Below are 17986 nucleotides of genomic sequence, written 5' to 3'. Positions count from 1 at the left end.
TTTAAAAAAAAAATTTTTTATTGACTCGGTGCCCACTCAGTGTATATAAGTATATTGTTTCTGATTAAATTTACGTTTGCTTATCAATGCGATATAAACAGACTACTGTTTTTCATATAGATGTTTTTAGAGCAGTGGTCGGCAACCTTTTTTAATTCTCGGGCCACATTTACAAATTAAAAAGAGTTCGCGGGCCAGATAAAAAAANCCATATCTATCTTATTATTACAGGCCGGGGTATAACCGCCCTGTGTTGTCAACAGCTGTCAAATTTTTATTCTTCTCATGTGTTTATTTTACACTAAATACTTCAATAATAATTTTATTTTATGATTTATATCATCAAATCATGGATAAGTTTTTAAAGAAGTCCTTAATACTGAAGTAACAAGATTTTTAAAATTAAAAAATTTTCATTCAATGCCTGGATTATATTTGTTAATTTTGAATACTTATTAGTTTTCCATATAAAGATTTAATATTATGAAAGAACAATTATATATTTTTAATGTAATTAGCATTAGTCATGTATTTGTTGTTTTACACGAATAAATTTTAAATAGAAAATCAAGAATATTAATTTAGTTTTTTAATTTTTGTGAAATTATAAAATAGCCATTTTTAGCCCTTGTTTTTAGAAAAATTTTGATGGGTGGTCGACAAAAACTTATTTAGTTACAAGAATTTAATATATTAAGTAAGTTGTAGCGCGGGTGGGTATAGCTCATAATGGTTTACGTATACTCCGCCCACACTGAAATGGGAAAATCATTCTGTAAATAGATGTTTGGTTTGCGAGCCCTACTTTTTGAGCTTGTTTTTATAAATATAAATACTAAAAAGTGATTAAGGGGAAGTCGAAAATGCTAATATCATCTGAGGTAATTTTTAATAATTTTGCGACTCATACATTTTTGCTTAAATTACGCCCTAATGAATAAACATAAAATATGTTTAAAATATATATAACATAGATGAAAAAATGTGTTAATTCTAGTATTATAACAATGTTTATGTACAACTACACAACTGAATACATTTTTTTATTCAGCACTAAAAGTAAACAAATAAAAATATGTGATTTTTTCGGAGAAAAAACTAAATGTTTAAATAAAGACATCGGAGTTATAATTGCATACACAATTTTTGATAATTTTATCCATGATTAAAAATTAAAAAAGTCAATAAATAAATATCAAATGGCTCAATTAATTATCCTTTTTGTTTATAACATTAGAGATAGAATTCATACAAAATACTTTGGTTCCAAACTTAAAAGCAGCAAACAGTGGAAAACTTTCATTAAGCCATATAGCCATTTTAATTTGAAAATTCATAACTGGTCGAAAAAACCATACCAACCACCATTTTGTCAGTAGCACAGTAATTATAAATGTTTGTGTATTGTATGTAATTTGACTACGGGTATTAGTCAATTTTCTTTCAGGAAGGTCGCATACCCTCCACATGAATTTCATAAATGACTCAAAATCATTCAAAGGAGATATAGGTTTTAATCCTTCAATTAAATAGCCGACCATGTTGTTGAATTCAGGCGGAGGGTTTTCGAGTGATGGCACGTAAACTTCAGACATTATTTCTGCACATAAGCTACGCACTTCTTCTAAACTTCCATTACATAAATTAAACCTGCAACAATAATATTCTAAGCATATTTTTTTGATTAAATTTAGCATTATTATTATTATTTTTTTTAATATTTCAATATTGGAACTCAAAAGCTCCTTGTCATCTTTACTGAGTAGCATAGATGTGTTAAGACAGTTTTCGGATGTCATGTACTTTAATTAACTATGCAGAGCGCCTCTCTAAGGAATAGACTCTATTTACACCCCTTACAGATTGTATTCGCTTTAATCATACTTTTATTTTTAATAAGTGTTTATATTTTTTAACTTTTATAAGTACTCACTCATCTTTAATCCCTAACAAATATCCAATAGTCCTCCAAAAGTGCACTAACGCCATTTCATCGTCTTCAGAAATTTGAATAGCTAAATTTTTATATTTCAACAATACCAGTCCGATAAAACCGAATTGGGTTAGAACCATGTCTTTTTGATTAACTCGAATACCAAGACCGGCATTAAATGATGTTTTAGCAGCAGCACAATGAAATCCACTAACAATCGATAGAGACTTGCGAGATCTGATTAAAAATAGTCATTGGGATAAAATAAACAATACATATTTCAACACATACTACAACTATCGTACTTCGATTTAATATTGTGAATATCATAATGATACCATTTTAGCACATGTTTGATTGTTTCTGTGTATCTTTTGTACGCTGCATATGGATTAGATGATTTATTAGTGAGTATCAATACATCTAATATGGTGGGTATAGATAACACAGCCACTAATCCAATGAAACCTGCCAAGAATATGGAATAAAAATTTGTATTGAAACATTTTTGTCCTCTAAAACAAAATTTAATTTCAATTCAATTCAGGTTACAAATAAAAAATAATCTAAATTAGTAAATTTTAAATTAGTGTTTATAAACAAATCATTTTATGTAAAACTAACTAAATTATTCTTAATTTAATTTCAATTTATTAAATTCTAATTCATTCAAACCCAAAATGTATAGAAAATTTTCTACCTACATAATATGGATAAATTGGATGAGATTGACCTGTATAATAGATAATTTAATATGCATTCATTAAATACTCAAGTTTTTTGTAACAAACTTTTAAGAATATTTGATAAATTTTTTAATAATTGTTTTTTCAATAAAAATTTCATATTCGATATAAATTTTAAAAATTGGTGTACTTGAATATGTTTATTATTTTACACTGATATTTTAATCGTATTTTTTTTACAAATAAATAAGTTAAACTATACTTGAAAATTTACTTCTTTATTTCTTAATTTATTTTTGAAAAAAATATTGTTATATTTTATACATAAAAATAGTTATTTTAATACATTTAATATGTTCAAATAAATTTTTTTTTTTGAGCAAATAATTGTGTATTATTTTTCAAAAAAGTAAAATGTCACTAACATATGTAACCTTTGAAGTTCACGTGGGGGTAATTTTATAAAGGATGTGAGGGTATCACGTAAACATTAATTAAATTCATTAGTAGTACTATCTTTAAATCACACCACTGCAAGCACCAGTAGACGATGCCGCCCATACGCTTTTAGACTGTCCTTTTTAGGATACAAAGAAAATAATACTTAAAAAGTTTAAAAAGTAATTGGCTTAAATAACCTATAGACATATCTACTCGATTAGAGAAAATGTTAGACGATTACGATAATTGAAACTCATTAATGCTTGGGAAAGAATACGCTTTGCAGATGCTTGGAAAACAGAGGGTGTTGTGCCCAATGACATACTGACATTTATTCGTGGCTTTAAACCCCAAAATCCAGCACCTACCTTTCCTGATTTTTTGGATCCGTCTGTATATATCACAAATCCTCCTTTTTCAGTCAGGTGGTTAATATTCCATTCTCTACGTGTAGTGATTTCCACTTTGTAGGGAATGTTATTCTTAGGAACGGTTTGATATAGTCCAAGGGGTATTCCAAAAAGCCCTGGTCTATCTCTTTTAGTATTTTACTATGTTCTGTTGTATCACTATCCAAAGTCCACATACCTAAGTTATGGAATCTTAGTGCTGTGGCTTTGGCATAAGCTTTAACCTCTAGATGCAGAGGAGGCAATCCAATTAGTGCCTCTAATGCGACCGTTAGTGTAGTTCTTAATGCTCCAGTGATGGCCATAGCAAACATTCTCTGTATGTGACTAAGTTCTTTCCTAGTTGTAACGAGTGCTGTTCTAGTCCATCAGACTAGGGCACCGTACAATATCATAGGTTTAATCACTTAAGTGTACAACCAATACATAACTCCAGATTTAAGACCCCATTTCTTTCCCAAGGCTCTACTGCAAGTCCACAATGTGGTCATTGCTTTTTTGATTCTTGACTCAACATGCGATTTCCATTTTAGCTTACTATCTAAGATAATACCTAAGTATTTTACTTCCGATTTTAAGCTATATTCTTGTCCATTTAAAGTAAGATTGTCAAGACTGCCTAGTCCTATTCTCCTTCTAGTGAACATAACAACCTCTGCTTTATTTGGATTAACAGATAGACCATACTTACTACACCATATCTGTATAGTGTTTAGTCTCTGTTGTGCTAAGTCTATAATAGTGTCTGGGAATTTACCCACCACTGCTATAACTAAGTCATCCGTAAAGGCTTGTGTATAACAATATTTGTTTAACTCTCTAATAAGCGAGTCCAACACTAGACACCATAGCAAGGGGGATAGAACCCCGCCTTGTGGGCATCCCTGTTTAACACTTTTGATTACTTTGGTCTCAATAATAATTTTGGAGCTATCCCAAAATGGAGCGTTCCTTAAGCATGGATTCTATCCACTTAGTAATAAGTGGTTCTATTCCATGATGTGAAAATTCACACATAGCATCGAAGGGAGTATTGTCAAAAGCCCTTTCTATATCCAGGAATATACCTACTACATACATTGTGAATATTATTAATGCACCCCCAACAATCTTTGATTCGAATTAAGTCATTATTGTAGAAGTTATATTGTTTTTAAATAAATGACATAACCTGGGGAGGTAATCCTTCACGGCTAGATCCCTTTTCCCCGGGCTATCTAACCATAGAAATAAAAATAACATTTTAAATCATATAATGTAATTTTTTAATCATTATGGTAATTTAGTCGACAAAATTCATTCCACACTCCTGAAATATTCTCTAAGATCACCCTAACATACAGTTTTCATAAATTTCTATAGATTTGAATTATATTTTTTTTGTTCTTAAAATGCAAATATTAAACGAAGTTGTAGCGATAAATTGATTTGGTTTCAATTTTTTTTATAAGACATAAGCTAAACATATTGATATATTATAATATTAAAATTTTTAATATATTTTGAATTAATCAGCTTTTATTAAAAGTATCGAAATATTACCTTAGAAAGAGTTTCTCGTCGAACCATTGGGGTAACTCTACACGCATTTTATCCACCCCAATGTTGACTCCATCTTTTAAAATTAATCTGAACCTTTTTTTAGCTAAATCTGTTTGATTATCTTTTGACAGTTTTGTCACTAAAAAAATTATTTATTATTTATTATTAAATTAATAAGTATTATTATTAAATAAAAGTAATTCATAATATTAAAATTTATTTATATTAAAATGTTAAAGTTATATATAAATTAATTTTGAAATAACAGCTCAATTTCATTTTAGGCAAAAAATAAGCTTCATACCTTATTATCTTATCAGAATTTTTAATTAGACCAGTCTCTAATAAGATTGGTATTATAACTCAACAATTATCAAATACTATTTTTTTATATAAAATGTAATAAAGTGTTACATTTAAAATAATCATTTGACTATATTAAATGAGATAAATTAAACAAAAATTGTTATTATTAAACACTTATTGTTGGTTTAAATTAATCACCTATTAAGCATTGAAATTTTAAGAAAACAATTGTATTTATCATGCTGGTATTTTTATAATTGTTTGTCTATATTTATAAGTTATTTAATATATACTATTGTAAAACGATTTTTAAATATTAGAGGATCAAGAATTTATATAAACGTAAATAAGAACCCCTTATAAACTTAAAATAACTAATATTATTTTTTGAAGAAATATCAAACACAGCACAAATGGTTTTTTTATTGTATAAATGAAAACTCATATCCAAAGCCTTTACCAAGGCCGGAATATGTAATCCAAGGTTACCATAGCGTCCTATCATCAAGGTTAGGAGCTTCAGATTTTTTATTAAAGCATAACACATAGTTTAAATAAAGTATAGATCAAGAGGCCACATTTAAATGTTACAACCCGAGCCACATAACTCTAAATCTGTTCTTGGTCTTGATAAAATGACTTAATTTCTTCGTAAAATAAATAATTAAGCAACTTTTATTTTTATTCTTTATTATCTCTATCTATACTAATCTTACAGTTAGTTACAACTATAAAAACTTATTTAATTTATGCTCGAACACAATAATAAAATTGTATTTGTAAACCGAATTTATTCTGCATTAAAATTTAAAAACTATAGAAATGTATAGTTTTTTTTCGATTTAAAAAAATTGAAACATATAAGTCATCAGCCTGAAATATACATAAAATTATTGCTCTAACTTACATGAGATTCTTATATTTTACTTTTAAATCAATCAATGTTTAAACCTAAAAATGATTAATTTAAATACTAATGGCCATTTAATGAGTCTAGGCAACAAGCCAAACGATTTTTTTTTAATTATATATATTATCTAATAACATAAAATTCTTCAAAATGCTTAAAATCGTCATAATATAGTTGAATTTATCTATTATTTGCTACATAATGATGGAGGCTCTATTTATAAAAATTGACATAATCTACTTAGAATAAGAAAATAAAAAACACACAATGTAAGTTTAAAGGGAAATCAAATCTGTGATGTCGCCATCAAATCATTGATTAATCTCAACATTTATCAATTTGATGATATGTCCTTATTGTTTTAATATTTAATTGATAAATATTATGTTAGATTATCAAAAATATTATATTTATAAATATATAATAAAAATTGATCACTTGTGGCTAGTTAATTAAGTAAAATTAAAACTATATTAAAAATATTATTAATTTAAAAAAACTAAAAAATATTAAAAATATTAAACTCAAAAGCCACAAAAAAATTAATGAAAAGTCGCGGATACGTATTTCGGAAACAATGTTACCATTATCAACGCTAAACACATACTGACACCCCGACTAGAAAAAACTCCCTTATATACCCCTAGTGACCTTATCACCTAGNAATTGTATATTTATAAAATTTAAATTTATAAAAAGTATATAATTCTCAGACTACATGAGCAGATACAGAATGACATAAAATGATACAGAATTCTAAGTAATTTAACTAGATTAAAAAAATATATATTTAACTACATAAAACTAATTACATTAAACTGTGTAATTCTCAATATAAATACTAGTTTAACTTAAAAAATTATTATTGAAATTAATAAGCATAATTTGGACATTGTTAAAATGTTTTATAATATTCAACAGGTAGCAATACTTTAAGTAGTTGTTAAATTAAATTGAAAAAAAGTAAAACAACTACCATTTAAATTAACATACTAACAGAATTTCCCTAATGAACAGTAACTCAACATAATATGGTGAAAAAAGGTGGAAGTTGTACATAATAATCTTGTTGGTAAACAAAAAAAAAATTATTATTTAATGCAATCCGGTAAAGATATTAGACATGGATTGATGTTATTTTGCGCCACCATTAACTTGATAGAAAACATAAAAGATAATTATTTAATTTATTTACAATCTAAGACTTAAAAATTGAGCAATCAGAATATTTAATACCACACATCATATTTTAAATTATAAGTAACTAAGTTTGCTTACTTATGTCTCAGTAATTGTCTTTAGACACAATCGACTTTTTATCTTACGGTAGTACAACTACTATAACTAAACGTTAACTTGTGGCATTCATGTTCGGTAAAATTAGCAGTGGAGAGTGCAGTTAATAAGGCAAACATATATTTCTAGTATTGGTCAAACACTCCGACTCTCAACATTTCTGGGCTATTTTATTTAACAAACTATTACACGCAGAATTTTTAACTAGTGGGGAGTACAATAAAATTAAAAAATTATATTAACACACGACTTTTAAGGATTATTGCATAATTATAGACAATATTTTCTATTTTGTCGATAAAAATAATTTATAATTTAACTATACTTTTTGCTGGATGTAACAAATATTGATAAGTTAAATTGAATTATTCAGATTAATTAAATATCTATCAACATAATATGAAACAGATATATTATTTCCAGTTCCTTTTTAATCTCACATTGATGATAAAATTTTTTTTGCATTTATTTTTTTCTACTTGAATATACTATAATAATAAATTTAAGTTTATTAAGTCGACTATTGACATATTAACGCATTGAGATTAATTATTATACAGTGTGAAATAGAAGATATCATAAGAAATTTAAACCGTAAGATTATAACTGTTCATAATTACTTTATCTTTAAATTAAAATAATGTGTGTTTTCAAAGTCGAAGTGATCAGTTAAAACAATCATTTTCAAAATAGTGAGATTAGGACCACATTAGTATAAATAGTCTATATACAGAGTAATTAATTTATTGTTTACCAATAGATTTCTTCTAAAATAATAATTCTGAAAAAAAAAATATTTGGTTTATTTAAAAAGAATATATTTCTGAATTTTTAAGCGGTTAAATACTTTTTATATCTATCCCTTGTCCCTTATAAAAATACCAACTTTATTTTTTAAATGACAACATACATACTGATTGTTGGTTTATTAAATGTCACAAGTAGCAGGTGATATTCGTTAAGATTTAAAAATAGAAAAATCAAAAATTAAAATTTTGTATTTCCAAAATTGAGGGTTTTCCGTTCCCTACTTCGAGTTTTATTTTATAAAAAATAAACGTCACCATGTTATTTGCTATGAAATTGTCATACAAATTGAGTGGTCATTGGATTTTTTGTCCTTTTCCTGAACTTTGTATACAAAATTGTATTAATATTTCACTAGGAGTTCGTTATGTAGTTTATTTTTAGTTTAGACGATTACTTAACGAGAAACATTAGAAACCCGTGGATAGTGTAATGCTTCATGATTTCACAAATTTATTTCTTCTTTTATTATTTATTCAAACAGATTAATACTTTTTACTATTAACACTGTACTATAACTGAAATACTAAAGTAAGTTTATTTTTTGAAGTCACAAAACAAAAACATTCACAAGGTTGAAATAACTATTTTAAACTTTATTACAATAGGATATTTAGAAATATTTATTTTTGTTTAATTGGCGCACTACTTTTTCTCGATATTAATCATAAATTAGAATGTGCTATATCACTGTACTTCTAAATATTTATTCAGACATAATTAAGTGTTTATATAAAGATAGATGTATAAATTTAAAACAACCATTTCACCTATTGTGGTGTATAGGTATCCCACCAAGTTTTGACATATTTTATAACTTTTGATTTAGTGAATGTGTTGTGTTATTTTTTTTTTTTACAGTTTTGGACTTTGTTAAAAGCATATATTTTAATATTTGTCTTTAATAAGAAAAAAAAATGAAAATAATTTTTTTACTTCTTCAATTTAAAAGTTTTAAGTACTTATTTAGCTGCAAGCATTAAAATATAATGAGTGGAAATAGAACTCAGGCGAAGTAACGTACACCAGTACGAGCTGAACCCACACTATATATTTAATTGCTTGAAACTCCATAAGTACTTATCCCTAGGTTGTTATCGATCAGTCAAAATTTTTCAAAAGTATAAAATTATGAAATTTTAAAAAATAATTTTCCATTTTTTCTTATTAGAAACAAATAATAAATAATATTCTTTAACGTAGTCCAAAACTGCAAAAATTATTTTTAAAAAAATAGTAATAAAAAACATTCACTGAATAAAAATTATTAAATACACTCTATATATTTATATTTACAACCCATTAAAGGTCATTGCAGCCTACTTTAAATAGGAGGTTTCTTATCTCATTATGATACCGAAACATAAGACAAAATGAATTTATACTTATGAAAATATTTTAATTGATAATATTTAAGTATAAGCAATTGGCTAATTGAAATTTATTTTGACTTTGCATAGCTTTAATTTATATAAATACAAAAAAAATTAATTAAATATCTAATAAATTTCCAAATATTTATTCTACTAATAAAATATTGCTATTTTGAATTAAAAATGACGTATGTAAAAATCAAATAAATCAAATGAACAGATATATTTTTTTATACTTGTATATTTCTATTTTTAGATCGTTAAATTTTTTAAAAGATATTTTTAAAAAATTTCCACGAAAGAATTATACTGACAAATCATTAGCAGTATTGACTAGTGGAGGTGATTCTCAAGGTAAAGCAACATTTCCTTTAAAAATTGTCATATAAAAATAATTCTAATATAAAAAATTGAATTATTACTATAATTATTATAAATTGGTAAGGAATGAATGCTGCAGTAAGAGCTGTTGTAAGAACATCACTACAATTCGGGTTAAATGTTTACCTGGTGAAAGAAGGATATCATGGACTAATTAGGGGCGAAGATTTAATTCAACAAGCTACATGGTATGACGTATCTTTTATAATAGGTCAGGTATGGTTTCAAGATAATTATACAAGAAGTTTTATAAATGTATGTTTAGACATAAAGCTAAAATATTCAAATGATTTTTAGGGTGGAACTGTTATTGGTACCAAAAGATGTATGGAGTTTACTACCATAGAAGGAAGAATGAAAGCAGCTAAAAATATGATAAATTTGGGTATTTCTAATCTAGTAGTTATTGGTGGTGATGGTTCGTTAACTGGAGCTCATATTTTTCGACAAGAATGGCCGAATTACGTTAAGGAGCTCTTAGCAAAAGGCATTTTGATATAAATCACAGGAGTTAATTTCTTTTTAACTGTTTACATACTTTTTATATTGATGTGATACATTAGAAGCGTATTAATGAAATATGTTTACTTTATAAATAAACTCATAATTCAACAAAACACAATAATAATTATAATATGTATGATATCATTTAAATAGGACATATTAGCGAAGAAATGTCAAAAAAATGTAGTCACTTAAATTTGGTAGGTCTTGTTGGATCTATAGACAACGATTTTTCGGGTACTGATATGACAATTGGAGCAGATACTGCATTACACAGAATTCTTGAAGCTGTGGATGCTATTACATCTACTGCATCATCACATAAAAGAACATTTATAATGGAAGTCATGGGACGTAGTTGTGGGTAAATAAAAAAATAATAAATAATAAATGAATAATTCCAATATAGTTTTTTTTAACATAATTATTATAACAAAGGATTGCGTGTATTAATTGCGTATTGTGTATTGCGTGCAAGCGGCCTACTTAGCTCAGTTGGAAACAGGTTGTGCCTCAATACTTTGGTACCAGGACTCAATTTCATTTGTGCTGGGCTATGTAGGTTTTCCCATTCTCTTTACTATAAATATAGCTTTTCAGGAATACGTTAAAGATAAATAGAGCAATAATAAATCATAATATATATTGTGGTATTATCAAGACAATATTTATTTAATAGTAATATGTATTGATATAAATAAAAAAATTATTTAATTGTATTTTTTTTTTTTATTATAGCTATTTAGCTGTCAAAAGTGCTTTGATGTGCGAAGCAGATTATCTTTTTATTAGAGAATGGCCTCAACCATTGAGTTGGCCTGATAAACTAAGTGATGCAGTCCGTGAGGTCAGTTACAACTGCAATGATTTACTTATCTTATGTTAAAATTTCATGCACAGCTTTTGACAATTTTAATTTTAAAAATGATATTCTAGTTAAATTTCAACCTAATCTATCAATTTATTTCTGTAATATCTAGACATTTTTTTGTCTTTATTTTAATATTTATTTTTGAAATTTTTAAATACTTAACAATTTTCTGTGGATCATTTCGTCCCTTGATATAATTTATATTAAAACAAGTGATTTGAATTTTAAAATTCCCAGTATATAAAGCACATAGAAAATCAAATTTTAGACTCTACTTTTTTTTAATCTACAACTTCAAATTAATTAGTATTTCTTAACATATATCTCTGTACAAACTTAATATAGGCAAGGAAAATGGGTAAAAGGCTGAACATAATTATTGTTTCGGAAGGAGCAATGGATGTAAATGGTAATGCTATAACTTCAGATGCAGTGAAAAAAGTATTAGTTGAGAAATTACAACAAGATGCCAGAGTGACTGTTCTCGGGCACGTACAAAGAGGAGGCAATCCTTCTGCTTTTGATAGAATTTTGGTAATTTAAGTATTAGTTTTAAATAGTTAAAATTTTCTTATTAATTTTAATAATAATTTAAAGATTATTAATTTTAAAAGAAATTAAAAGATTTTTATCGTAATTTTTTTTTAGGGAACATAAGTCCAAAATAATAACTTTCATTGTAATTGTTGTTAAGTCTAACAGTAAACTAAACCATAAAATAATCTTACACAATACCCGAAGGTATATAATAATAATATATTACACTTCTGTGTGTATATAATTATGACTTTTACGAGCAACAATATCCCAATGAATTGTTTTATATAAACTGTTTTATGATAAGTTGCTAACAGTCAATCGATGATTTATTTATGATCAATTGTGTATCCACACATAGCTGATTGATGTTATAATTTCACTACGTATAACTTGAAATATAATAATTTTTTAGCATATATTTCAAAATCTTTAAATATATCAAATTGATAAGTGTCATTAAAATGTATAAATATTCTGATATATTAAATTTCCTTTGCAAAAAAGCTAGATTTTTTTAACGATATCGTTTTTTATCTGAAGGCATCAAGAATGGGCGCTAGCGCTGTATTTTACATATTAGAAGCTACAAATGATTCTGAATCAGTTGTTGTATGTCTAAGTGCCAATAAAATTATTAAGTTATCACTAATGGAATGTGTTTCTAATACTTTGAAAGTGGCAAAAGCAATTGAACGCAGAGATTTTAAAACGGCTTTAATGCTTCGTGGACCGTATGTTACTTAGTTACCAGCTTAATATAAAATCTCAATATTTCATTTGAATACAAAACTGCGATATTAGATAAATTATATAAACAAATAATTTTTAAACCATTTAACATTATATCATATTACCTCAATTACGTTTAAATAATAATATATTTTATTAGTTTTCTATTTTTTGGTAGTTACTCTGAAGTGATTATGCTTAATAAACTGAACATTAATACCCTTAAACGCTATCAAGCCTACTAGAGTCATATAAAACGTAATTGTAAAATTTACTAATTTTTTTAAATATTTTTATGTGCACAATATTTTTATTTAGAAATTTCAAACTAAACCTCGACACTTACAAACAATTAATCAGGGAGAAACAAAGTAACGATAGTAGTGATGTAAGTAATTAAATAATTAAATAGAAGTATTATTGTAATCAATAAATATTGTGTTCAGGGAAACATAACACTCATACTAAATATCGGAGGTTCTAGTAATGGAATTAATGCCCTAACCTATTCAATAGTTCGCAATACTGTCTCATTTGGTGACAGAGTATTGGGGTCAAAATATGGTGTTGAAGGATTTATCGAAGGCGATGTAATTATTAGACAATACTTTAAAACTAAAGCTCAAATAGAAGTCGCTTTTAAAAGGCTAATAATAAGTATCGACGCATACAAAAAAAATATACACTAAAAAGTATCTTAAAATAAGTAATGTTATAATCATTTTTATTTTTCTGACATAATTTTTTGTATTTACGAATGAAGAAAAATATTTTTCAAGTCAGAAAACAATATACCATATCATAATATAATATTATATTATAAATAGGAGCTCTTATAAATACTATCATAAAACAAATTAGCCAAAATAATTTTTAATTTTCCTCATAAAATTTTACACATAAACTTAATAAAATTTAAAATAAAAATACACTAATCCTTCAAATATAACGTCTATAGAATATGTATTTATATAAGCTAAAAAAATTTCCCGTTTCATCTCCAACTAAATTCTTAAACATTTTTTACAACCATTGATTTACTCTCAAAATAATATGAAAATAAGTATAAATTTAAACTTTAGTTAAAATTATTAAAAAATTATGTTATAAATGAGCTAAAATAAGCAATTATAAAATTAACAGGTTGTTGAGCTTTACTGGTCGAGTGTAGTTGGTTGGTTAGATCGTGGAGGAGTTAAACTAGGTATAACAAGAGTAATTCCTAATGACAAAATGCTAAAAGAAATGGCTGAAAAATTAAAGTTCTTTAAAATAAATGCATGCATAATTGCTGGAGGCTATGAAGTAACTATAACGTGAAAATACACAAAAACCATACATAATTTATTGTCTATTATATAAAAATAAAATAGTAACAAAATAGTTACTCAAATTTGGTAAAAAACATAATAAACAAGGATCATGTCCCTTCCCCAATGGCTGTATTAAATTTTTGTAGCAGTACTTCTTTATAAATAATGAAAAAAGATGAGGAAGAAAAGATCTTTAATATAAATTGACAGTGAAATAACTAATGTAACTAATTTTGTTTAAACGGGATAAGTATTAGAACATTTTTCACTACCCCCTCCAAACAAAATAACATTGTAACTTAATCAATTATTTTATCAAGGAAAAATGATCCCCTTCATCCAACCTTGATTACGCCCTATGTAACGCTACGAGTCTTTCAAATACACCGAGTAATTTCCTTTTATAATCAAGAAATCTTGATTACACCATTAATTACAATCAATAATTTACTGTTCTGTTATTACACAAAAAATAAATAAAAATAAATATTTTATAATTTTAAACGCAGGCTCTTCAAACAGCTATAGCAATGTACGATAATCGAAATAAGTATGAAGAATTTTGTATTCCTATTGCTGTGATACCCGTGACATATAGTAATAATTTACCAGGAACAGATTTTTCATTAGGAGCTGACACTGCTTTGAATCAAGTTATTAAGGTACAGATTTTAACTTGTAACTCTATATAAATAAAAATAAAATAAAGTATAATTGTTAAAAAATTATTATTTTTAACCATCGATTGTTGTAATGATGGTGTCTACGTAGACTACTATGGTCTTTAGTTAAAAAAATTGATCTTAACACTTTAAAAGGGAAAGTAAAGGAATAATGCACGCAATACACTAAAATTTTACATTAGTTATTTGTAATCAAGTTGTATGATATTATATTTTTCTAACGACCCCTTAAAATGTTACTGATTGTGCCAAGGAGGAAGACTTGAAAACCTACACAGCCCAGCGCAACGAAACAAACCTGTTACCTACATACTAAGTCACGGCGAGTTACTAATTAAACTTAATATATCGCCTATTAGTTATTAGTTAAGTACTAGAAATTAAAATTAATCCAACACTATAAAAAGTCTAAAAACTACAAATCAATTTTAATTTTTGTGAGTTTTTTTTTTAAGTTTGACTTAAGTAGCTATTTTTAATAAGCATCTTAAAATATATAATTTTTAACCATATTACTTATTATATTTATGATGCTTTTAATAGGGGCAATTTAACACTTTATTAACCCATTAGTTTATGAGAAACTTAAAAAACAAAACCTTGTTTTTACATTTTCGTTTTGAATTTCTAGCTAATACTTAAATAGTGAAATATCCTCAAAAAGTTATTATTATTATTATCATTATTGTACGACATATTGATTAGTAGTCAATTTTTTAAGATCTAGTTTTTCGGTCGCTCTTTCGACGGTTTGTACCTTAACGTCGTATTAAAAGAATGCAGTATAGTTGATGCTAAAATTCTTAAGAAATCACTCATTCAAGGACTAGCAAAAAATAATGCAACTCAACCGCAATTACAAACCATAAATAAAATTTCCACTACACTATCCACACAGACATTATTAACTTTAAACTTAGCTTCAACTTTTTAATTCGTTAATGTCCAACCTTGCTTAAATATTTGTTCACAATAAGTAAATAAAAATATTTTAATATCATTTAGTATTGTAGTATAGTATTATCATATAAAAATTAATACAAAAAATATATATAAAGAAAACAACGTTATATATTCATTGTAATTTTAAATTTTAAGTTCATTGTGTGATCGACTGATATGAATGATAAGNTAAGGTAAAAAGATTTTTAGATATTCATTCTTGTTTCAGTTGTGTGACATTATCAGACAATCTGCTGAAGGACATAGGCCTCGAACATTTGTCGTTGAAGTTTTAGGAGGTAGTTGTGGATACCTTACTACATTAGCTGGTATACCAATAAAAAAATCTGCATATGTTCAACTTTGAATTTGTTTAAACTTTTATAGCAATATCGTGTGGTGCTGATGCTTCTTTTATTAAAGAGGAACCATTTAATTTGCTGGATATTCTTCACTGTATTACTGTTTTAGCAGAAAAATTTTCCACAAAAAAAATTACTCGAGGACTTGTACTCAGGTATGAAATTTTGTACATGAAAATTTTTCAAATTATTAAAAATAATCTTTGATATTATAGAAGCCAGTTAGCAAATGAAAATTACACTACTGAATTAATCAGCAATATACTAAGCGAGGAGGGCAAAGATTGGTTTGTCACCAGAACTTCAGCACTTGGTACATATTTTAATAGAAACTATTGAAATTTATTAAGTCATTATTGAAGTGCATCCTAACCCAACCAACTATTAATCAAATCGTATGTGCACAATTTGTAATAAATTTAATATGCATTATTATACATAAATAAAGGAAATATTGCAACCGGAGGAGTTCCTAGTCCTTTTGATCGATCAATTGCATTAAAACTAGGCCAAATTTCTACAGAATGGATAAGAAATATTCAAAGTCAATGTTCAGGAATAGTAACATCACCTAATTCAGCAGTAATGATAGGATTAAGAAAAAATAGTCATAAATATAACTCTTTGGAAAGCTTAAGGCACATTACAAAGTAAATACTCTCTATAGAGTATACTCTATTACCCTACTATCACAAAAAAAGTTTATTATATAATTAGATTTTTTATTGCATTTTTATTAATTTAGAGACTACATACCTAATGATATATGGTGGTTGAAACTTCGATTGCTGTCAAAAATGTTCGAAGATCCAAATTACTGGAAACAATTTTCTAATTAAACTTAATTGCTTTATTTACGATCAAAATTATAATTATTTTTAAACGAACAAATTCTACTATATTATAATATAATTTCTGTTAAGGTTATTAAATATAGGTTTTTAAAAGATAAAATAAATGGCTGAATAAATGAAAATAATAGTACTCTCACGTAACAGTAAATCGCTCGTTTAACGAACGAATACGTTCGTCAAATAGATTCTATTGTTCTAGGTATTGTTCGATGAACATTTATGTAAAACGATTGTTTGCAATTAATTGTAATAATACAAATATATATTTTGAATTTTAAATTTATACAACTTGATTTTAGCCTCGATGCGAAGCTGAAAAGGTATTAATTTTACCATGATGTGTTTTTTTTTTGTCTATTGCCACTTTTTCTCAGCTCTCACTGGACCGATTTCTTTCAACAATACGTCAAAAGATCACAAATTATATCTAGTCAAAGACATTACCCTCAAAAATTGAAAAAATTTCCCTCGTTTCCCGTAAATGAGGGAAACCTCCAAAAAAATTACAAATTTAAAAATCACTAATTTTCGAAATTTTTATTTCAAATTATTTTTTATCAAATTCTATTTTTGTGTGAAAATTCTCGATTTTATTTTTGACATTTTTATCTTTATAATGCTATAACTTATTGAAAAGTATATGGATCAACACAATTTTTTTATGAGAAATAATATTTTTTAATAATCCCTTTTTCATTCGACATACTTTATCTTAATCAGGATATTAATAAAGAACTAGCAGATCATATAGCTTTTGGAATAATCCACCAATTTTTTAAAATTAAACACTATCTAAAGATTTGCATCGAAGCGTTTTTTTTTTTTATAGTGATTTATAGTGATTTTATAGTATCACTGTTAGATATCATTATACTTGATCCAACTATGCCACGTCACCACTGTACCGCGCCCCCCTGTGCTGGGTTTTTTTTATTTAAAACTGCCATAACTTTTTCAAAAATGAACAAATCAATATAATTTGTTTTTTTTAGATGCATTATGTCTTTACCTATCATTTTAGCTTCGATGCGAAGCTGAGAAGGTATTAATTTTACCATGATGTGTTTATTTATTTATTTTTTTTTTTTTTTTTTTTTTTTTTT

At 26.3% G+C, this 17986-nt stretch overlaps 2 protein-coding genes across 2 annotated transcripts; one reads left to right on the top strand and one right to left on the bottom strand.

Annotated features, from left to right (window-relative positions):
* Nucleotides 1-1026: 1026 nt before the first annotated feature.
* On the bottom strand, nucleotides 1027-7669 carry LOC126899117 (uncharacterized). Its single transcript, XM_050673671.1, has 5 exons — nucleotides 7507-7669; nucleotides 5013-5151; nucleotides 2239-2448; nucleotides 1934-2170; nucleotides 1027-1650 (listed from the first exon to the last, which is right to left on the bottom strand). Coding segments are annotated over exons 1-5 (1029 nt in total). The 5' UTR covers nucleotides 7508-7669; the 3' UTR covers nucleotides 1027-1208.
* A 2289-nt stretch (nucleotides 7670-9958) lies between these two features.
* Nucleotides 9959-16920, top strand: LOC126899459 (ATP-dependent 6-phosphofructokinase-like). The gene is made up of 16 exons (XM_050674413.1): nucleotides 9959-10058; nucleotides 10150-10301; nucleotides 10383-10572; nucleotides 10743-10953; nucleotides 11328-11436; nucleotides 11806-11994; nucleotides 12541-12731; nucleotides 13048-13117; nucleotides 13176-13319; nucleotides 13873-14034; nucleotides 14552-14704; nucleotides 15897-15996; nucleotides 16055-16184; nucleotides 16245-16342; nucleotides 16478-16679; nucleotides 16775-16920. Exons 2-16 carry the CDS (start codon nucleotides 10152-10154, stop codon nucleotides 16866-16868), a joined length of 2193 nt encoding a protein of 730 aa, XP_050530370.1. The 5' UTR covers nucleotides 9959-10058; nucleotides 10150-10151; the 3' UTR covers nucleotides 16869-16920.
* Nucleotides 16921-17986: the final 1066 nt, after the last annotated feature.

Source organism: Daktulosphaira vitifoliae, unplaced genomic scaffold, assembly GCF_025091365.1.
Source record: "Daktulosphaira vitifoliae isolate Bord-2020 unplaced genomic scaffold, ASM2509136v1 Scaffold_2, whole genome shotgun sequence".
Lineage (NCBI taxonomy): Eukaryota > Metazoa > Arthropoda > Insecta > Hemiptera > Phylloxeridae > Daktulosphaira > Daktulosphaira vitifoliae.
Note: the sequence above shows the minus strand (reverse complement) of the source record. Positions and strands in the feature narration are given on the sequence as shown.